General features: G+C 34.4%; 2 protein-coding genes across 2 annotated transcripts in view; one reads left to right on the forward strand and one right to left on the reverse strand.

The window, feature by feature from the left end:
• Smp_137560 (hypothetical protein) overlaps positions 1 to 11,934 on the reverse strand; it is a gene marked incomplete at both ends in the record, with an annotated part of 22,949 nt that extends 11,015 nt beyond the window's left edge. The window contains 7 exons of the mRNA XM_018791005.1: positions 1,418 to 1,698; positions 6,563 to 6,792; positions 9,035 to 9,192; positions 9,245 to 9,662; positions 11,190 to 11,458; positions 11,499 to 11,587; positions 11,842 to 11,934. Coding sequence (XP_018645795.1) covers positions 1,418 to 1,698; positions 6,563 to 6,792; positions 9,035 to 9,192; positions 9,245 to 9,662; positions 11,190 to 11,458; positions 11,499 to 11,587; positions 11,842 to 11,934 — 1,538 coding nt within the window. The remainder of the gene's footprint in view (positions 1 to 1,417; positions 1,699 to 6,562; positions 6,793 to 9,034; positions 9,193 to 9,244; positions 9,663 to 11,189; positions 11,459 to 11,498; positions 11,588 to 11,841) is intronic.
• Positions 11,935 to 16,377: 4,443 nt separating this feature from the next.
• Smp_028490 (1-acyl-sn-glycerol-3-phosphate acyltransferase epsilon, fragment) overlaps positions 16,378 to 23,972 on the forward strand; it is a gene marked incomplete at both ends in the record, with an annotated part of 39,667 nt that continues 32,072 nt past the window's right edge. The window contains 2 exons of the mRNA XM_018791006.1: positions 16,378 to 16,473; positions 21,828 to 21,914. Coding sequence (XP_018645796.1) covers positions 16,378 to 16,473; positions 21,828 to 21,914 — 183 coding nt within the window. The remainder of the gene's footprint in view (positions 16,474 to 21,827; positions 21,915 to 23,972) is intronic.

Consider the following 23,972-nt stretch of genomic DNA (forward strand, 5'->3'; position numbering starts at 1 on the left):
CTTTCAACTATGATAAATACTAAATCTCCACAAAACCCCTTCTGATAATTAATATAATCATACGCTCACTAGTGACTTCGAGAAGTATATCTAGGAGCTCTAGTGAGAAGCAGTGACCAGTGGAGTTCAAAACCACGTCTGTTGTGAGATAGGAACTCATTGAAGACAATTGGTGAATGGTTGCTCAACTTCGTGGATCAGTTGAAGTTAGACATTAACACCGTTGGATGCCAGCCCAGTGGTCTATCGGTTAAGGGCTTCGGCTCGAGACCGGTAGGTCCTGGGTTCGAATCTTGCGAGAGCGGGTTCGTGGATGCGCACTGCTGAGGAGTCCCATGATAGGACGAAACGGCCGTCCAGTGTTTCCAGGTTTTCCATGGTGGTCTTCTAGCTTCAATTGACTCACGCTTTCAACTATGATAAATACTAAATCTCCACAAAACCCCTTCTGATAATTACTATACTTAACTTTTGTTATCGTAATTTAATATTCTTACTACTATCAGTACACCTGTCTCCCCACTCTCAACTTGTACTTTTAAATACTATGCTTGGTGACGTATTCTAATACATTGTGATTATTGACTCAAATAGCCTTGATTGGTCTAAAATTTTCGTATAAATATTCATGTATATTAGAGTAAAGCCTGATGACGATCTAATTGAAAACAATTATTCGCTTACATATGTTGTTCTAATTTTCACAATGAGAATCTTTATAATTTCCACCTTGTAAATCAAAGCACAAAACCCTCCATTAATAATAAGTCAACTACAACACACTTTCTCAATTCATTATTATTAAACAAATTAGTGTGTTCTATTTCGGCTAACAGATTAACAGTTTAACAATAAGACATTAGAATCGAATCTTTCAGCTACTTATGTTAACTTTATGAACTCATATATTGACTATATTTGACAGTGACAGATAAGTAACATAAATAAATACAAAAATTGACCCATGATTTCAACTATGAAAATACTAAATTCTCCACAAAACCCCCTCTGATCTATAATCATATGCTCACTAGTGACTGACTTCAAGAGATATGTCCTTGAGTTCTAGTGGGAAGCAGTGGCCAGTGGAGTTCTACCAAGTCTGTTGTAGAGATATCAACTCACTGAAGACAATTGGTGAACGGTCACTCAAAATCGTGGATTGGTTGAAGTTAGACATTAACACCGTTGGACGCCGGCTCAGTGGTCTATCGGTTAAGGGCTCAGGCTTGAGACCGGTAGGTCCTGGATTCGAACCTCGCGAGTGCGGGATCGTGGATGCGCACTGTCGAGGGGTCCCATAATAGGACGAAACGGCCGTGCAGTGCTTCTAGGTTTTCTATGGTGGTCTAGCTTCAATTGACCCATGATTTCAACTATGAAAAAAATATATAAAATACAAAAAAGTCAAACATACGGTAGACTACTTGTCATAAGATCATTAGTCCATTCATATTCATTTGGAATATTTAAACAAGAAATACACGAATCACGTAGCATATTTGTAAAATTTAATAATGAATCCATTATTAAATATCTTAATCCGTCTTGCATACAAAATTTCATCATTTCCATAAACTTTTTCAATTTCGATTGAGTGTATACATAAAAATCTGTTTCATATATATTAAACCATCCTTTTCCAATATCACGAAAACATGTACGAATATGTTTCCGTAGATTTTCAATCCACGCATCCTACAAAAGTAAAAGATGAATAACATAATTGAAACAATTGACCATTACTTTTAATGCGCCATTTTTTAAAATGAAAGAGGAATTTATGTCGCATATATTTTCTTTGAAGTTTTTTCTTTCAAATTCCACTAATTTTTCTAAATCCAAAACATTATACTCTGGTTCGCATCTCAGATGAGCGCCTTAATTGTATTGGGATTTTTCGGCGTAATAGTTTAATTATGTTGATTATAGCGATAAGTAATGGAGAATGGAACTTCATCAGCTCGATTTATCATTCGTCATAACAGGTGTAATAAGACTAAATTACCAAGTGTCATGCAGTTAATTAAAAGATATTTATATCAAGTTTAAAGTAACTAGCACTTAATATTTTCGTAATTTCCCTGGCTTAAGTAATTTTTTGCCATTTCTTGAATCTACGATACTTTTTCCAGTTACGTAATTTGTGAAATTTGATTAGATTTAATAGTCCTCTATCAATGAAAATCTAGATACTTTAAAGATAATAGATACAACATGCCTCGGAACTAATAAACCTTTTATTTTATAAGTCTAATCATTATTGTGCAAGAAATCATTCTGATGATCACTCCGTCCCTTCAGCAAAAATGGCACTGTTACATGTGGATTTAACTTTACTTAATCAAAAATGAACTCTTGTGTATTGTCTAGTAAATTGGAAAAAAATCGTTTGAAATATCATCATTAAAAAAAATTCATTCTCCTAAATCACCAGGAATTTGGTGGTTTGAACTATGAAGCAAATTTATGGTAAGCAGAGATGGATAGTGGCTAGCAGTGGAATCCAGGACGCGCGTTTAGTCCTATTTGGAACTCGTCAGCTGGATGTACCTGCATCTCAGAGTTGATGTTCACTCTGGGACTCGGACCCAGTACCCTCGCTTCAAACGCCACCACGTTATCCATCTCTGCTTACCATGCTTGTGAATTAAGACTATATCTAGGCAATACGCACAGTATACACATATGCCAATTAGAGACTGACCAGTTGCAGTCCTAGCACATCGATGGGAAGATTCCAACATACAATACTAAATGAGTTTATGAAGCAAATTGTTCAGTGTTTGTAAAAGTTAAGGATTATAATTTTTAGATAGTGATTTGAATAACACGTAAATGCTATTTACAGCTGAATAGTGTACGTTTTTTATTCTTTGAATTTCCTTATGGGATGTTATATCTGTAACGGATGAAATCATTTTCTAATTACAGATTTACGGCGTCGTATTTACTTACCATGCTAAATGTGTCGAATGCTTCTGGAGATTTCATGTCATTACTATTCAGTAAACTGAGATGTCATCAGACTAGGAATTCAATTGAGAATATCAAATTTGTTTTTCATATTTAAACTTACAACCATATGCATCTATATCAGTCAAAACTAATGATCTAACAGACTCTGAGACTTTGAAGTCATTACATGTATAAATGTATCTATCCATTTTTATCGATAAATTAGAATAGTAAACTATGAAAACATATAATACATTTCATCAATAAACAAACTTGGATTGAAAAGACTGGGGAAACCCCACCAAAGATTATGGAAAGCAATGAAAATAAAGTAAGCTAGGAAAAGATATCCGAGAAAACATTACAAAACTATTTGGGTCATAATTAGTTAGCATAGTATGACTGAAATCATCACTTCAATGTATTGGTGATATATACTGCGTCTTTATTTTGATTTAGGAATTTATTTTCATTTCATGACATTCGTATGACTCTAGGGATTTGGTGTGATAACAAAACTCGCAGAAAAATCAGGTTTATAAATTTTATTTTTCGCAAGGGTGATCCTAGATGAAGGTCATTGAAGCCCAAAAAGCATTGAACAGATGGTGTGATGTCTCATGCAACAACAAAACAGCTTACAAGTGCTCCTTCTTCTTAATGGTATTGTAATTAAGATCACATTTTGATAAATTTACCTTTATAGAATTTATCAGTTTTAATACCAAAAATAATTGTTATACCTATTAATTTAGTGGTTTCCCCGAATGCCCTGGTACGGTCGAGAGTGGGGAGAGTCCGCTCTCCCTCTCGAAACGCTCTCACATGGCCACGCGTATAAAGCCTCTGTCAGAAAAGTCCTGATCGCTGAATTTCTCGTGGTAGGGGTGTTGTTTACGAAATTGAAAAGATGAAAAGTGAATGTCTCGCGCTTCAACCGGGTTGGTGGACACGGAAAGTCCACCCAGGGGAGTTGGAAAACCCTGATTATAAACCAATGGTGCACATGGGCTACAGTATCCCGAGGGAACAAATGGCGTATGAATCATTCGTTGGTCACTGGCTACCATGGGACTGCATCTCCTCACGATGCTTCACTGCCTTGTGGACCAGACCTTTAGGTCAAAGGCTCCAGGTGTGGCCGCCTAAGTAAACTATCTGCTTCAGTTTGGGCACCCGCGAACTATCACAGCCCTCACACAAATCAAATGAGATTTGCGCGGCGCATATATATCTGGTGCCTTTTTGTACCAATATTTATGTATTTAAATAAATAAATTTAGTAGTAATAATAACAATGATTGTAGTTATAACAGGATGATCGATTCTAACCAACTAAAACAAATTTGTACTTTTCAATTAGATCTCATTTTTAAGTAAGCAAATTAATGACTTTCACTATTCATATACAAGATTGTTGATGACAGTTGTAAAAACAATGTAATGCTTTGACTTACAGGGCTGGTGAAAATTATTCAAGTGTTGATTTCATGGGTCGATGAATAGCCTAGAAAATTTATATCTTACACCTATTCATGTTCATTGTGATAATAAGTCATGTTTTTTATAAAAAAATCAAATACTCTTTATGCAAATGTATCATTTAGCCAATGAAAAAAATGGCTCCGCTCGCTGAATAATTGGTCTGTCTTTCTGATATCTAGTGACTGAGGGGAAGATTTTGTGTAAATAATTCGATTTCATAGTATATCACTAATGAGTATGTTTTTGACCACAAGCTTAGATTGTTAGAAAAGATTTTGCGAGACATTTTATAACAGCATTAATGAATTTAAATTTGAAAAACATAATGCGATTGACTAGTGTGTTGTTCCAATTCAATATTCAAGTAAAAATACGAATATTTCACTAAAATCAGATTGTCAGATGACCGAGATATAATCCTGATGAGAATAATTCACCAATAATACTAATTATTAATACCCAGCAGACACCTCCATTGTTTTTAAAAAAAACAGAGACTATTGTTCCTCGGTTTTCAAAGCGTTTTCAATTAATTCTGATAAGTAATGAATATAATATCTCTTTTATTATGATCTCGAAAGTTAATAAAATTGAAACTTCTTTGAGGATGATGACAACTGTCATCCAATCATCAGAAAAGGCTAAACAGAACATTGCATTTTCTTTTAAAAATTTATTTTGTTTCATGAAACTATCCAATGTATTATTCTCATAACAAATTATATTTTTCCTAATGCATCCTCTTGAAAAACTACTTATATTCCTCATATCAGTAGGTATAAATTATTAAGGAAAAGTTTTATGTTAAATATATGTGAGATAATTGTTAAATTACTATACTTTTTAACACTTATTTATGTGGTGCTAAAATAACACTAAATTCGAACTTATGTTCATACAAAGAATTTGATCGCAGAGAGTTTTTAAAAAAATGTAGTATCTGTCCATATATCTTATTGTTATTCAGTTAGTGATATATGAAACAACATTGTAGTCTAACGTTTGCAATTAGAAAATGTTTGAATTTCAAACAAGAAACTAATTTTAATTTGCAATATATTTTAAGTGCTGATGAACATAAAGACAGATATATTTAGAAGTGATCAATGTATTGAATAGTTAACGATATAAAGCAAAGTATGGATTTAAAGATATTAACGTGTATTGGATCATTAATACTCACATAAGTTGACGATTTGTGAATGAAACAATCCGCTAGATTAGTTTTATAAAAGTTTTATACATTTAAATAGTGAGTTATTATACTAGGCTACTGGTCATATATATCTCTAATGGGGAATGAATTAATTTCTATCAATGGGAAGATTCTAACAAACAATACAAAATGAATTTAAACTTCACCCCATTGCACAAGCAAATGGCTATCAGGACTCAATGCCCGAGTGGATAACGCCATGGCGTTTGAAGCGAAAGGTACTGGGTCCGAGTCATAGAGTGAATATCAACTCTGAGATGCAGGTACATCCAGCTGACGAGTTCCAAATAGGACTAAACGCGCGTCCTGGACTCCACTGCTAGCCACTATCCATCTCTGCTTACCATGCTTGTGAGTTAAGGCTATATCGAGGCAATACGCACAGTATACACATATGCCAATTAGAGACTGACCAGTTGCAGTCCTAAAACAGCAATGAGAAGATTCAAACAAACAATACTAATTGAATTAATTTCTATAGCCTAAGAAAATGAATCCAAAGTTAAGTAATATGTTCTAGTGATTTTGAAATCAATTGCTCAGACAAATAAGTTGTAGCTTTTGGTTTAAGAAAACAGGATCAAGAGGCTAACGTTTGATTATCAGATAAATAACCATATATGGCTGACGTTATGCGCAAAATACTCATGTACACTAAACGTAGATTACCAGAAACATTCCGTTATTTTTTCTATATTCTTTTAGTGAGTAATTGCTGCTTACAGTCGTGAATAATTCTAAAAGAATTTTTCGTAGATCTAAGTGAAAGAAAGAATAGATCAGTCTGCCTTTTTATAAGTGGTTTTGAGTTACGTAACTTATTAATTAATATATATACAGTAGCTTAATGACGTCGCGAAATAATTTACACTTTTATTTGGAGTGTGAAATTCGTGGGCTCACTTTTAAAAATATTGACACTTGTGAAATAACCATAGATTGTGTTTGTTCAAATTCTTCAATTCTCATATGTTTCGATAGTAAAACATGAAATATTGATTTAGAGCGTACTTCTAAACATTCATACTGACATTTACGTATAGCCATAATTGCCTCTGGTTTGGTTAACATTGATTTGGAAGAAAAGCTTTGAAATATGTTGTCAAAATCATATAGAGGTATATCTAATGTACCTGTGAACATTGAAAAAGATTGTTATACTAACATCAAAAAAAGATTAAATAACTTAATTGTACATACGTTCACATTATCGTTGGAGCTAATTATGTCCTTTCAGTCATGGGTAACTTAACTGACCTTTGCACAAAACAATACAGTTCACAACAATGAATGGACACTATGTATGAAATTTAACCATCGTCTATTAAGTACATATATCTAGATAGAACGATATTAAAATTTTTAGAATAGATATATTGAGGTCAATGTCAGAATTAAGAATGTTCTCTTCATCTTATTCGGTGCTCGTCAGCTGAATGTACAAGTATTCTAGTGTTAATATTTGCACTAGAACTCAAACACTATGCTCTTCACTCAAAATACCGAAGCGTTATATACTGAAAAACCTTGTTAGGATAGCTACTCAATTTTTCAAAGAGTACAATGTTTACACCACTATCAAAAAGTTTTAGATTATCCATTTGTTCAGGACTAAATTTTTAACAGTCTCAGTTGGCACATGTGCATTCCGAATAGATAGTCTCGATGCAACCAACTTGTCACAGTTTTTTACGGCTAAGACTAGTCGAACTTTAGTCCTGAATATTCACAAGGAGATAATTCAAATGCCTTCTAATAATAATGTGGAGAAGTTAGACGTTTCTAACTTATTTTGAAATAGTTTGGGTTTGGCGGAACTATGCAAACTAAACTTTAAAGTACTAAAATGTTTAAATTTTATACGAGAGCATTCTTATTTCAGTATCATTATCTGATATAATGCCTTCCAATTAATGTAAAAAACAAATCATTTACAGAACGAATAGGTAGGTTGATCTACTTACCTTAAATAACTGAACAATTCGGCCAGTCATTATATATGGCTTTGTACGTTGATTTCCGAGGATAAAACACAAGCATAGGTTACAAAAACCTGAGTAATAGCTACACTGTGGAGTGATATCAGTTCATCAAAACATTAACTGCTGACTTAGACTCTAGTTGACGGTTTATAATTCCTACTTAAAATTCACAAATCCATAAAAATCCGAGGCTACAACAAGTTAAATCAAGGACACTTGGAATGGTTCATTTCTAACCGTCTACATTTTGAATGTAATGCTCGTACTGCTTAATCTCTTGGTTTCATTTGTTTTTTTCTGAATTTTATTTCGTATGTTTGGTTCTGACTACCACTGAGGTTATCAATTTAAGTTTTTTCATATTATTTGATTCTACTTTATTGATATTAGAGTGAACGCTACTTACAAGATTGCCTGTAAACAGTATGTAGCAGAACGTCGAGTCAAAGTTGCAACAACTGTCAAATGGGGTGAAGAATTTCAATGCGCCAAAAGCATGATGTTAATATAGCACGTGGAGACTAGATGAGAAAGTGGTTCATACTGCAGAACACAACCAAAAGTGCAAACGAAAGATTGAAGGCTATTTATATGCATTATGTAAATACATTATAAATTTCCACAATAAATATATACACTCCACCTACCCATTACCTTCTTTGCAACATGTAGTGTGACAAACAAAGTCGGTGCACATTTACTGCAAAATCCTTGTCTAATCATAGTTCTTTGAAAATTCGCTTTCATTTTCATAATAGTAAACTTTTATGATCGTGAGTATTTTGTCTTCTATAAATCTGACATTTGGTAGGCATATGTTTTTCTATTCAAAAGAAATAGGTCTCTACTGTAAACCAAGCGCCCAACAATTTTCAAATAACCGACTATGATACGAATGGTAACCGGTATTATTTAATTCGAGATTGATATCTTTGTTCGTAGCAATAATATAACATCAATTAATTTGTTTACATTAGTGTACTTCATACAGTTCATATATCATTAAGCTTTACGATTAAAGAGGTCATTCCATGGTTGATATTTTTGGTGTGTAGTAGTTCAACATCAGAAATTATTGAGTGAAACTGATTATTTTAACATTAAAAAGGCTCAAGTATTTACATAAAATTTTTGTCTTGGGGTATTATATTTCCCTACTAATTTCCACTAAATTTTGTGAGGTGTTAATTTCTCTAGAGATAGATGCTCCCTAGAACTTCTAATGGTTACTTTATTTGCATCACTCATATATCAATAGTGTAGGAAATAATTCACCTATCTGGCTATCTACCACTGCGTTTATGCTATAAAACAGAATAAAACAGATGACCTAACGTGAAAGAAAATGTAAGTAGCCTTCAATCCAAAAATACAAATAAATAAAAAGAATTACCCTTCCATGGAGTTTTGCGCCTTTTTATCTCAGGAGGTTGAACAAAATGATATTGTGTTCCCTGCTTTTTGATCAGTTGACGCAAAATCAGGTCATTCATGCTTCTCCAGTAATCAAATGTAACTTCTCTCTCAAGGTTTTGCAGTACACTATCGATCCTTTAAGAATGATGTGAGATTAAGACGATGCTGCTCTTAAAATGCAACCTACCCTTTACTATTTCTGATTGCACGTGTTTCATCTTTAGCAAGAAATGTCATTCTTTTCAAGACGGCACTGCTTAGTTCTCCAATGCCTTCGTTTGGCATACAATCCAAATACAAGTTATATCTCAAGGCTGATTCATGTTCTTGACGACTTTTGAAGGCTGTTGCTACACGTTTAGCAAAGATCTGAGGATCTTCGGCGAGAAACATAACTTGTATGCGAGGAATCCAATACTGCGTATTCAATTCCAGAAGCTTACCACTAGGTAGCAAACCATCATTTATCACTGTATTTCCGCTTTCATCCAGAATCCGACCTTTAGAGTCGACTTTTTGGACAAACCATAATTTAGAGCAAACGTCATAATCTAGTACCCCTGACAACTGCCATTTCCAATCAATTTCAGGGCTGCGAATATCCACTGATTAAAAAAATGATATCCGTTAGAAGTAGAAGATTTTTTAGCAGAGTGCATGGATACATTTAAAATATGGGTTTTTTCCATAACCTTCTTTAAAGCTTGCGGTAAAAACGTCGAAATCCATGAATCACACAAAACTCAGTAGAAAAGATATGATTTATCTTCCTAATCCGTGAAGGCATTTCCTTAGTCCGTTATCTCGAGATTCAGTGAACTGAAAATAGCTATCTGTATCATCTTAAATTACGTGCAACCGGCGCGCGACTAGAACCCTTGAGTTCTCCTTACGTTTTCCAAGTACACTACGATATCATAAAAGTTTATATTTACGGTTATAATGAAATCCTCGCTATAACGATCGTGATGCATATCTGTTTACAGTCATAATCAACACATGTCTTGGTCTTATTTAATAAATGTTGACTAGTATAATATGAATCGAGAAAAGATTAGGCTTCTGAGCTGTTTAAATTATTCTTCAAAGACGCATGACCAGTCGAAATTCATACCACACTTTTCACGATAGCCATATGTGCCACATTATTTTGGTCTTTCTCAAGACTTTTTCAAGTTCAAAAATCAAGTAACTTATTCTATCGGTTGAATCCCACCTCCATGAGAGTTGAACGTCAGTTTCATACATTTATCTACACCTACTAATCATGTAACTAATTTCTTTCCAAAACTTTTTGACTCCATTTTACAGATCACTCTGTATAGTCAATTGAAAGCAGCTAAGATATTCATATTATGTCTATATTTTTGTGTAGGATAACTTATCATATTTATCTGTATAAAGTAAAATTCACAGATACTGGAATTTATTTATTACAAAATATTTACAGAATACTAAACGTGAAGGTTTTAGAAGACATATATTAGTCGAAAAGAAGACCAAATTGTCTTAACGACTTCAAGCGTTATCAATGTTTAGTGGTTCCAGAATTTACCTAATTTTTGGGAGCTGAGCAATACACTGGTGCTAAATTTATGTTAAAGTGAAAATTTAGGTTACTCCTTAATAGGGAGAACAAAGTGTCGTAAAAGAACTAATTACGACACTATAATAGTTGACTTCACTGTCTGCTAAATTTAAGTCTCTAAGGAATATGTTTTAAGTGAGCCTAGAGGACACCAGAATCAATATGTTTACATTATGAGTAAGCGAATTGTGTATTTGTGAATAGGTAGATAAGCGGTAAAAAAGCATCAGTGAATAAACTAAATGGTTTTATTCTACATCAGATTAAGCTTGTAACAGAAAACCTAAACAAGATCATAGCTTACTGGAGAGTGTTTGTGCACAACGTTTGTTTAAAACCTAGAATTTAACAGACTATGATGTAGAATTTATGTGTTCCACTAATTTATCATACTAGGTTGTAGAACTACAACTAATTTGAAAAACTTCAAATTTTAAAAACAATCGCGAAAAAGCAAGCAAGATAACATAAGAACTATAGCAATTTGTTTGTTAAGCAACAAGTGAACTTATCAATCCTTAACGGAAAAGTATTTCCTACATACGGCTATGTTGATGATCATTAACCGGAAGCAAGCAGACGGCTGGAATCGGTTTTCTCACTCCTTCTTCCATCCCTAAAGCTAGCCAGTCTGATGGAGTGCGAAAGTCATATTGGTCATCATCAAAGTATTCGAGAGGTAAATATGAAGTCCATGAGTTTTTCTCAACTATATATTTTTCACAGAATCTTGGTAGAAGCTCGTTCGCCTGAATATGATACTCTTGTTCCAGTATTTCAGAAATGGATAAACTTTGAAACTTTCTTTTCTTTCTGTAAATTTTAAAAGATATTCTACTAACCGATTTCTTACCTCTCTATGTGCAGCTTTCTGGGACAATGTTTGGGTGGCGTGTAAAAAGGAACTTGAACTTTGGGATCAAAAGACCTAGGGGGGAAATCCTTTGTGCTTAAGGAAAAACAGAATACAAGTTACCACAAACATGTTAATTTCACTGGTTGGACCATGAATGTCAGTACAATTAATAAGAGGTTTATTAATATCTAATTCAGCTGAAAAATGAGTTAAGACAAAGTACTATAGTATACCATGTGGGAGAAAGCAGTTCTCTTTACTATAGTTAATTATGTGTTGATTTAGACTTGCAGCTAAGTTTTGGAACTAAAAGCGAATAGTAAGTTATTTGAAAACATACATCATAGTGTCGTGTTAGATTCGCAGTGTATTGATCAGTATAATATCCTCTTTGCTTAATTTTAGGATGGAAATCTTCTTTTTCACCAGACATTTTGAATTCCTGCACAAATCAAAAAGTAAGTATATATTATTGTGTTATCGCCTAAAAATTCACTTTTGAAATGTGTCAAAGATGTCTCTATGACATTACTTTATGTGAAGTAGTTAAACAAAAATCATTTTAGTAACAAGAATAGTAAGTCGGTCGGTGTCCTCAAATTCTTGCATTTTGTTTTCAATTTCAGTTAAAGCTTTGCCAGCTTTACTGCTGGAGTTGATACAACTCGTTCATGTAAGGTGGCAAGTTATTGGACACACAATGAGTAGAAAAATGGAATCCCACCCTCACTTCATATGATCGTGGTCTTTCAATCTTCTTATTGTAGCTACGGAGATTATTACTTTTGAAGGGAGCATGAGGATAACACAAGTTAACAACCAGATAATTATTAGAAAAAAGAAATGCCTATAAAAGGTCAACTCGCTTTCCAGAATATAGAGGGAAATCTTCAAGTTCTTTTAGCTCTCATCAGCGGACTTTGTAAAGTCACATTGCTGGCTTGTTACACCCACACACTAGATACGTTTGAGTGCTGCGACATCCTCCATGAGGCATGAACAAGCTGCCTCGATGCAATACATTGCGTGCGCGAAACATATATGTATATATCCTCGTCAAAGCATTTGAATGCTCAGTGAAATGACCGGAGATACGAAAAGTATTCGGGGTTTGACAACGCTTTATTCTGTAACATTCTTTCGATTGAATTATGCCAACTGCATCAAATCAGAAGTCAGGAATGGAGAAGTTCGATGATATATTTGATAGGCTATCGACATATCGGGAAGTAGTTATTCTAAGTTGGTTTTTGGTTGTAAGAGATTTGTAGCACGGCGTACCCACCCGTGTTGCGGTGCGGATGAGCAACTAGGCAGCTTGAGGTAGATGAATTCAGTAAAACTAATGCACGCAGCATCAAATGTTGAAGACTTACAGAGCTCTTGATTTTAGGGATTTATCCACCACTACATGACCATAATGCTGGAAAACTTATTGGGTGAATCGCATTTCCATTTTCAGTTGTTTTCAAATCGGAACTTGTCAATACTTCCAGGCCGTTTTGTTTCTACTTGCGTAGGATCCATTTGCCGCTGACACTATTCTGGCAATCATTACCGTATACAGTGTCCGTTAGTACACTCATTAGAGAGCCGATTCTTAAGCCTACACTTTGAGATCATTTGAATAGTTCGGCCTGAAAATCAAAGTTATCAACCTCACAGATTATCCTCCTTCAGAATTTTGACATCGTATGCAAACAGCAGTATCGACGACTTAAGCAGTTTCGGTAATTCATAGGTGTGGTGATGACAAAACAAAGATCTTAAGATAATATCTTGGGGTACACCACTTCATTCATATAGTGTCGCACATACACTCACCCTCTGTTCTCAGCCATAGAGGAAGTTATCCCAAGACCCGCGACCTTCTGCATAAGCCCTAAGTGAGACATTTTATTAGGTGCATCGTTACAACCTATGAATATCACACAAATAAACGGTGAGCCTTTACAACTGTCCTACCATCCATCGCAATTAATAAGCTAGCTAAGCAAAATTGTTTATTCCGAAATGAGTGTAGATCAGACGTTAACAGACTGTGTGTAAATCAATAACTTGGTAGAAATGAATCCTTTAAATACCTTGACTGATATGCCACTGGGACTGATAGGTTTGTAAATGCGCATGATCTATGTGTTTCCATACTTAAACATAAGATTAACTATCACATCCCCAGGAATTTGAGTTTAGGAGACATATTGAACAGCATTGTTAGTGGTTCTGGTGTGATGTCCGCTAGAAATGATAGCAATCGCGTGAGCAACCCATCAGGACCAGGTGACTGACCAGATCAAAGGCGAATAAACAATCAAAGGAAAGTCTCTACAGTCACTTGCACTGGCCTTATAGCTGCGTGAGATATAAATCTAGTCGTAACGCACATCATAAGGATATGATTACATCGACAATCATTTAACAGTACTAAAGTAAAAATTACCTGAGGAACAAAAAGCGAGATTGCCGAACGGCAGAGTAAAGGGGATGAGGAATAATGTTACCAACAATAGCGTATCAAGTACATCAAATGTCCCAAACGATAATGTGATGTAGATTTTTACTGCAGCAACAACCATGAATTTCAACAAGCGTAACAAACTCGTGTCTCCTGGCATGGCCTTACCTAATGTAACAGTGGTTCCTCAAAAGACTAACGATTGAAGAATTGGCTTGAAAGACAGACAAAAGCCTAGTTGTTGAAATAAAGCGAATGTTTGCTTTTTGTCGATCAATTATTCCCAAGTTAGGCTAACCAGGTGAAAACAACCTTGAAAGTGAAGGTTTAAGATGAATGACTGAACAACCATAAACTCAGTCACAGAATAGATAGAATGCTGGACATCGTGACAACTGTCTTATCGACACGAACCTAATAGACCAGTCTGATCTCCTCTTCGTGCTTTAGAACAAAAAGAATAGATATTTATTTGTGGGTAGAGGTAAAATGTTCAGCTACCTCGAATGTACCCCTTAACAACCCGTTGACTTGTGTAGATCATTCTTTCCTAAGGGAAACTGCAGATTAATCGGGTTAAAAGTAAACATGTTTATAGAATTTAATAGTATACTAACTCAACAAATAGTCGTACCGACTAAGACAAAGAAAGTAGATCACAACTGTAGAAAGCCGCCTTCCTTCACTTGTAATCTACGGTTATCAATTTAGTAGTATCCCTTCCAAACAGATCTTAGATATGAGGTTCATATGGGCCTGGATGTGGAGCAGATTGGAACCAATAATCTTAATTGTGGTAAAGGGGACAAAGAATCGTGCGAAGACCGAAACCACTAACCTTGAAGTTCAAGAAGCATTACTTGGACTACAACTAACAGATATATATACACTATGCTGTCCAAATTGCTATATACCCTCCTGAAGTTTCGAAAGTCTGTGTGAGAAGAGAGTGATCTCCCGGAAGACATATATTTTAGTAATAACATGTTGTTCTCAAATAACAATAGGTTATGTGATAGATGCCTGTTTACAGTCAGGATCAATCTGTAACATGTGTTGTAAAGCATGCTGCATGTCACTATTTGGTCAGGCTGATACGTTACCGAATGCAGAGAGACAAATTTTAGGGCGTGAAAACATGAGTAATGACAATAAAATTGTGATGTACAACAAGAAAGCTAATGCAGTCAATGACCTCCATATGAAGTATTGGTGGTTAAAAAGTAGAGTAGATTGCATCAACGGCAGATTATAGCAAAATCTTGGGAAAATGCTTTTGGAGCCTTCAGATGGTAGTCTCCAGATAAATATTATACTGAGCTTCTAATGCAAAAATATATCAGATGTACCATGAAGGCATCTAATGTAGGTGTGTACCTGTCGAACATATATTTCTGATCGGTGACTCAGAATACTGCCAGTCGACCCATACAGTTATTCTGGGAGTTGTCTCGTAAAAAAGGAAAACAGGAAGACACTCAGCAGTGCAATTTACCACAAGTGACCGATAAAATTTGTTTTTCGGTGACTGAAGAGTTAAAGCATGATTACTCAGTAAATTAGACCAAAAATGAGTCTCCTTTATTAGATTAATTGTTACACAAGAGTCTTTAGATGCATTGGAGAACCAGGTCGTAAAAGTGCAACGAAACGACACCTAATGACTTAGGAGTCATCGTTGGTCAACAGTTAAAAACTTTTAAATACTGCTGTGCAATAGCCACCAAAAGTTTTGGAACTCTTTGGTCAACTCGTTGGTCCTTCAAGTATGTCGACGGTAGAACGTCTATGATTTTGTATACAGTTTTCGTGAGTCCTAAACTGGAGTACTGCATGCAAGCGTCAAGCCCCTGATTAAAAAAGACAATAAGCTTCGTCGACTTACAAAAGAAAAGTAGGTCAACGGAGAGAGACCATCATTGCCAGGACTAACACAGGCCATCAAGCTTCCTGTCTTTTTTTTAAACCGACACTGAAGTATGAAGTCATGAGAACGACCTTGAGAAATCTGCCAAGATGAAATTTATATCACTTACTGTGATACGGCTGCATTTGTGTTGAAATGGCTAACTACCTGAAACAATACTTTGGATTCACAATTGTTTTCTTAACTCCAACAATTTTGATGTTATGGCTTTCTATCAGGTTGCTCACTCTACATTCCCAACAGGCATATCGATATTTAAATGAACTTTTATTCTCATTCTTTATGCGAACCTTTCTATTTATATTCGGATACATGAATGTCAGAAAGGTACACCATTTTTTAAGCTAATTATTTAAGATATATGTTTACGGCGACGTTGATTTTATCAAAAGGAAAAATGAGAGAGTTTTATTCATCTCAAATCATTTGTCTAAAGGTAAATAGAATTTTAAGTTCTTGTGATTATTTGTACAGCCGATTGGTTCATTTGTTCCATGCTTATTTCATATCAGGGTGTGTTGGGAAGAACAAGGTTTGTGCTGCATAAAAATCTCAAATATACACCGATTTTTGGATTTTACCTTTCCCAGGTAAATTTGTAGTTGAGTCTGTTTCTTTTAACAAGTTACGAAATTTTTATTGGGTTGTAGTAAGTCTATTTAGATAAAGATTTTGAAAATAACTCTTAAAGCGATGACGTATAAATAAGACGCGCTTGGGTAAATGCGTAATTAGCAACCTCATACTACAGATAGAAATTGTAGTGGCTATAAAAATGATTTGTATCAAAACATGATACAAAAACACAGCTTAAGAATTTATCATAAGTGTTTTTAAATACTTTAAGTTAGAAGTATAAGGGTCGCGAAAGGTTAGTTAAACATGGGATAAATAAAATGTATGAGCTGTTCTTAAACTATTAGTAATTTTTTCACTTGTTATCGACGTTTCTTAGATGATAATTAGTTGGATACTGTGCAATAACTGATGTCCATTTTATCCAAAGTTTACCTTTACCACAAATAAAACTTCTCAGTAACTGGATTTCGACATTGTTCATCAAATACTTCCAAAAAGTCTTAATTATTTCATGTGCTGTACTCTAAAACTGAAGACGTCCACAGATTAACTGCTGTCAACCAAAGTGTATCACAATACCTAAGCGCTCAGTTTTATGCAACTTTTTCACCTCAACGCCTAGTCAGTGGAGTTATTTACTCAGATATCTTTTTCTCTGGCAACTTAGGGTTTGTGTAGCTTTCTCACTCGATTACATAAATTAAAAAATAACTTGGCAGTTTGTGATCGTAAACCTTGTAAGATCGTCTACGATGATGTTCTATGTCAAAATGATTGGGGGCCTACTACAGTTAGACAAGAATGGTGACGAACCAACTAACGCTGAAGTCACACCTCGCGACCGGCCCTTACGTTGTTTGAACCATCGACGCATGAAAGAATCATGGACGCTATGGAGACTGTACAACACAAAGGACGTTATTACAAGAATATATTAGTTAAGGTACAACCACGGAAGTACAGAAGTGAAAGAACAACCACTGTCACGTGGGCCAGTCCATGGCATATGGTTGATTGATGCGCCTTGACTATCCTTGGCTTTGACAGGGATCAATGATCTGTTCGATATTCAGTGACCCTACAATACTCCCCCACCAGATTCAACGGCCGTTTGAATCGATGCCAAACATGTTGGGAGTAGTCGCGCGCCGGAGGTTGCCAGACGATTAATATGAATCCTCCGGGTATTGCCGAGCTGGAAAGGAGGCTGCAGAAACTGATCGGGAAACAACGAGTAATAACACGTAACAAGGACGTTGGTTAAATGTTAAGCGATCAACCATAGGAATAATAGAAAAAAAGATGGCATTTTAGAGCTTTATCAATTCGCGTTGAAATAATTAGCTTTGAAAAGTGATTGAGGTCCTCAGATGAGAAACGTTGAGTCCGCTGCAAAAGTAGTGATGTCACAGTGATAGTACGATAAGCGTACTATCTATCGATGTCAATGTTTGCACTGTCATCGGTTCAGAGTAAAAAGTCAGTAAGTGTCGTTGACAACTGTTCGTAAGCGTCGATTTCTAGTTATATCTATATTTAACAGACTAACTGTAAGTACAGAAGTATAACCGTGAAGATAAGTCGTGGTTTCCTTGTGCAAAGCTTCTGATCAACTTGCAGTCAGTTTGGAAAAACTGATAACTGCTGTGAAAATCAATATGGGTCGAAGAATACAGAGCGAGAGCGAAGGCGGCACGATGAAGTCTCTAAAAGATGATAAACGGTGGGTGCTGCATATTTGTTTGATGAGTGAACCGAAAAATGTCGAAAAGAACATAAGAAACCAAGAGTGTCACTCTGGACTCATGTCAATGATATCGGTGAAAAATGCTGTCAGTGTTGGGGTAGGGACGACAATATCGTTGTCAGTTTGCAGGAGATGCGCTCGACTGCGTAAACCGATGATTCGTGTGAATGAGTGTCGTCAAACCACCAATTGAACTGGACAGGCTTTAGATCGTCGAGTAGTTGAACAGCCGATTGATGTACCGAAATCATCTATTAGATAAGTCACGCGGAAACAATACTTCATAAGATGAAAAAAATACGACGTCGAATTTGAATAACTACAATAGTTCGGATGTGTTGTAATGTCACATCGAAGTAACATCATTTCGTATACTGACAATTGTAATGAACGTTCGTTTGGGCATTGTTTATGTAGCAATTGGATGTGCAGCAGCAAACATATACGAAGACTATCGTGGGGTTCGTGGAGAATTTCAGAGGACGTTTAGATATTTTCCAAACCCGTATTGCATGTGAATAAGCCGAAGACGGAATTAAAGTGACTTTCGTGCAATAAGGAAATCGAGCCATGATTTACTGTGTGAGATAACAGCAAATACAAAGCGCATAGTAAACATTAATTTAAATGGTAACCACCAATGTAACTAAAGTTTAGGTTTAGATAACGTGATCGTTTCGTAAAAAAGCATATTATCTAGCGCTAAGTGACATCAAGTACGACGAAGTGTCTCATTAAGACATGGACTAAGATTGCTCGTGTACATCAAATACGTTTTTTCGGAATATGTTGACTTACGAGTCATAAATGTACATAGTTTCGACTAAAATTTGACGACAGTGGCAGAATGTATGACCACTCTAAGTGAAAGTAGCCGCAAAATGTTATTAGAAATCATAAACATTATACGAAATTAACTAACTCAATTATGAAACTCGCCTGGGTTACTCTTGCTCCCAAGTAATTGAAATTTGCTGATGAAATTCGTAGATTAACGAAGCATTGTAGACTGAATTTGTATAAGTCCAAATTTAATTTAAGCCAAACACGTAGAATTGCCCGACGAACTGTCTAAACAAGATCTAATATTGCAGGAAATTTATAATTCAAACTCACCGTAAATTTCTAGCATTCGTATACTCTGATTCGCCATGGAACTCAGCAACTGGAAATTAGGCAGGCAGTGGTCAAAAAAGTAAAATATTCTAGTAGATAGTTTCTGATAGAAGTGGGCCAGTCCATGGCATATGATTGATTGATGCGCCTTGACTATCCTTGACTTTGACAGGGATCAATGATCTGTTCGATATTCAGTGACCCTACAACCTAATATTTTTAGAAAGAAGTAAAAACACCTAGGTTATCTTATTTTTTGTGTCAAACCGTTTATGCCTTCATTGCTCATGTACGTGTTATTAGTATTTAAATATTTTTTATATGATGTGACTCGTCAAGGTAAATCTAATCAATTTTAAACATATCCAAGTATGATGTACTAACTCTTCGTCATCATGTATAATGTTTTGAATACGTTTTGGGTAGGAACTTTGTTGATAAAGATGTTTATATAACCACTGACATTTGATACAAGAAATTTTCATGTTCAAATGATATCCGCGGCACAAGAGATAAATTTTTTGTCTATAAATCCAAGAATTACTATAGTAACTGGGGAATACTCTAACGTGTAGAATTATATTCAAAGTAATATAGCAAAATGTGAGAGTTATCAAGTGATCTAATCAAGATATAATGCATGGATGTTACGTTACTATTTTTTATTATTGGCTGTCCAAAATGATGTTTCAGAGCGGGTTCCTTAAATTAAATAAAACGATTTGTTACCGAAATTATGTGCAAAAACACAAATTGAAAAAAATCTGGGAAGCATTCTAATTTTCTTTATTTCTGTAGATAAAAAATACTTACTAAGTGTGTGTAAAAGTTTTATGTATCCCACTCATTTAAACACTAATAACGGTAGTTTTAGAAATTCCTCGTCATCGAAGGTGTGTTAATGGGTGTACCTACTGTTATGTAGTGCATACATCAAAATTTTACTCCAAGGCTTCCGGTTCGAAGACCGAATACTATATGCTGCTGTCGCATGGCAGTTTCCTGTTTGTTATGCTTGAAAACATTCGATACTTTACCGGCTTCCATGGTATTGATTAACCAAGATTTTGAAATGAAGTATTTTCCGTGCGGTTTTCAAGTCAACTGATTATCCACTTAGTTTTCAAGTTATGTATTATTTACCTTACATTATTGATTTTCGGCAGTTTAGATGGCCTTTAAGGTCTTGTGAGTGATAATTTGCCGATCACAATACGCGACATTCATTCTGAGCAGAATTTGCATTTTTTCTGATTTGTATGAATTCGATTATCCTGAATGAAGCGAGGCTCGCTTTCTAGGACGTAATTTATTTCATCCCTATTTATGTTGTTTTCCTCTATTAAAGTGTCTTCAAAGTAGTAATCGATGTGTAAATGTTGGAGTGTATCATAAAAATCGTGGTTTCTGAGTTCACATCTTCATTGGGGTCAATAGGCGAAAACTGTGTCATACTTTGTCTGTGAATACTGAAGACATTAGTATCAGATACTGAAACGTATTGCACATCTGGATCTTACACGTCTGTAACGAAATGGTCAGTATATCTTTTAATGCCCTCGTTTTGATGATGAACTGGATAAGCCCATTCAATAACCGTAACAATTTTTTATTCAAAGATCGTCAAAGTCATTTACTGTGTTTAAACTGCACTCAGGCTAACATCATGTGGTTTTTTGCCTAGCGATAAATAAACAGTGTCTTGTAAGACGTGAAGATATATAAATTTTTCGTACTCGAAAAAGAGACAAAGCTCAGAACGGAAGAGCTTTTTATATAAACTATATGATAGCTGGCCTACACTAATACTTAAATAATTATAACTTCCGCAAACTGACAGATATCATGACGACAATTTGAAACAATTATTTATTTCCATTGATTTGTGAAAGTGGATGAAGCTGATAGTAACTTGTTTATGAGTTAAAAAGAAGTTTACAAATCTACTACACAATATGACTTATTCATTGAAAGCTTATAAAACTTTATTCATGTGTGCACATTTATCATTATAAACACTGTGCAAGATGATTTCAGATATTTAATAATAGATACAATATTACATTGGTTTTCGATGTTTCTCAAATTAATTCAGCCTCATGTCTGAAATAGTGCAATAAAACTCTTCACGATTACAGGTTCTCTTCGTACTATCGAAATACTAAAAGGTTGCTTAGAATTCTGGAGATCTACTAGTAAATTTAAGAACTTTATTTTGTTCTTAAGACAGAAAACTAGATCTTATGCTTAAGCGTTAACCAAAACATAGCATAATAGCGGGGAACACTGTTGGAAACCATTCTTCTGAATTCAGAAATGTCAAGTTTATGTTACACTTAGAATATAAGTATCGATCAGTGTGCGCCTTCATTATCTTGTCATACTGTAGAAATGTTAGAATATATGCTGTTGAATAACTATTATCTTTCGTAGAAAGAAACGAGTCTTCTAACGTTCAACCAATTATTCATTTACTGATTTTTGTTTAATTTTCTCAATTAGGACTCTTGCATATTTGTTGACCGAGGTAATTTTGACGCAAAAGCCGCTATCAGCACACTAAATGATATTAAACAACTTCAGTCTAACGTAAGTTGATGTCAGTAAAATGTATTCTGTGTTCTAAAAATTGATTTTTGAATTAACTTTAAATATATCAACTTAATATAAATATAAGGCAGAAATGTATGCTCGAAAAACTGCTAACCTAATTGTTCCACAATAATAGTTTATGAAGTAAATCATACAAATAATTGGAAACAAAAACGTGTCTCACCGCTAACTATCTATCAGTAATTTCAAAATCAGCCGAAAATTTGTGGTTTGTATTTGTTAATTAAAAGATTGTCAACCAGATTTTCACCTAGTGACATTTTAAACTGAACAAAACACCAGGACTCACTTTCATATTAATCAGAAGTAGGGCGGATATGTTGAGGAATATTTTGTTCTTTATTAGTGACAAACGTGTATATTCTATCGAGTCAGAAGACCATTTTGAACTGCATAAATGTGGTTTTCCAAAACATATGATGCAACAACATTAGGTATTTTGGAAAACAATGTTTTAAGCAGTATATATTTGCTTAATCGCTACTTGAGTTATTTTAAACATCCTCTATTCCCATGTCCAGTTAGGAGTATATATGCAAATGATTTGTATTGAAATCATAAATTCGTCTAAATTAGACAGTCATCGAAAACAAGGAAGTAAGTGATTTCTCAAGTCTCTCATGTCTTGGTATAAACTTTGGCATCTCAGTTAATATGTTTATTGGAGCTATCGTATGTTGTAGCTTGAAGAAAAAATGTATATATTGAATGATTATTTTAAAATCTGCCAACCAAGAAAACTGTATTATACTAACAATTCATCCGATTTATTTTGCTGGTTACTTGTATCAAAATACCCTTATTCGAGTCCATTGTCTCTTAACTGAAGTGTTTATAAGACAATCGAAAATATTGTTTAAGTATAGATTAGAATGGTTTACTACCAAAGGTTACTAATATTCGACGAAATAGTTGATCTTCGTTTAGAATATCAAATTAATATAAGACCTATCTATAAATGTAGGAATTCGTTAGGAATTGTTGTCATTTTAAATCTATGCTTTATGAATTACGTACAGTATGAGAATAGTAGCTTATCTTTGAGAGTATATAGTATAATATTTATGTTGTTTACTTCTGATCGCTTTGCAACGACAATAACAAAGGATGAAATTACAGGATGTTTAGTTTATTTACAGTTTATCTATACTATACTCGACTGTTTGGGCTATATTCTGTGATTTGATCACTGAACAACCAGTCACTTTTTATTTATCTAATTGTGATTACATTTCACTTATATGCTAGACATCGCTTATTCACAATCTGGGCACAAGCCAATATTATTTTGTTAAGGCTGTATCAAAATCACTATTGTTTAAAAGTTTATTTGACACCAATAAAGTTCTACTGTAAACCAAACTAACTGAATTATTAAACTGCTATCAAATAATCCTAATATATGCAGTCATAAAAGAGAATAATAAGATTAATTACAGTTAATAGAGAACAATAATTTTAAGTTATTTCTAGTTTGCTGTTATAACTGGTAAAACTACATCAAATGAACAGTCCGAAATCAAGTTAAACAGAATTTTATCGTAAAAAACAATATTTAAGGAAACTATTATTTTCAGTTATTATTAAATAGGCTGTAAAATCACCTCTTTGCATAACCTTTTATATAGGATTTCCATATCAACCTTTCTTTGAAGGAATGTGATTTTTTCATACTAAATTTCTTAAACAAATTTTGTAGGAGTGAATGGTATGAAATAATTTGTAAAGCCATCAGTTTTAGTTCACGTACTAACTTTAAAAGTTATCACACCACTAATAATAAGAGCTTCATTAGTGAAGATACTTGCAATAAACTGACAGTGATATAATCAGATAGTTTAAATTAAAAGTCATAGCATTAAACTCTACAAGTCATTAAATTTATTAAACCGAATAAACGGATAATTTCGTGGATCAACTGTATTGTTGAACGTTATTGCTTCTGACGAATTAGTGTAAATAATGGCTGAAATTAGGGTAATATCTACAACTGATGCTAGCTTGAGTGATTAGTTTTATTGTTACCACAGATCT

The sequence above is a fragment of the Schistosoma mansoni genome (assembly GCF_000237925.1).
Source record: "Schistosoma mansoni, WGS project CABG00000000 data, chromosome W unplaced supercontig 0115, strain Puerto Rico, whole genome shotgun sequence".
Classification (NCBI taxonomy): domain Eukaryota; kingdom Metazoa; phylum Platyhelminthes; class Trematoda; order Strigeidida; family Schistosomatidae; genus Schistosoma; species Schistosoma mansoni.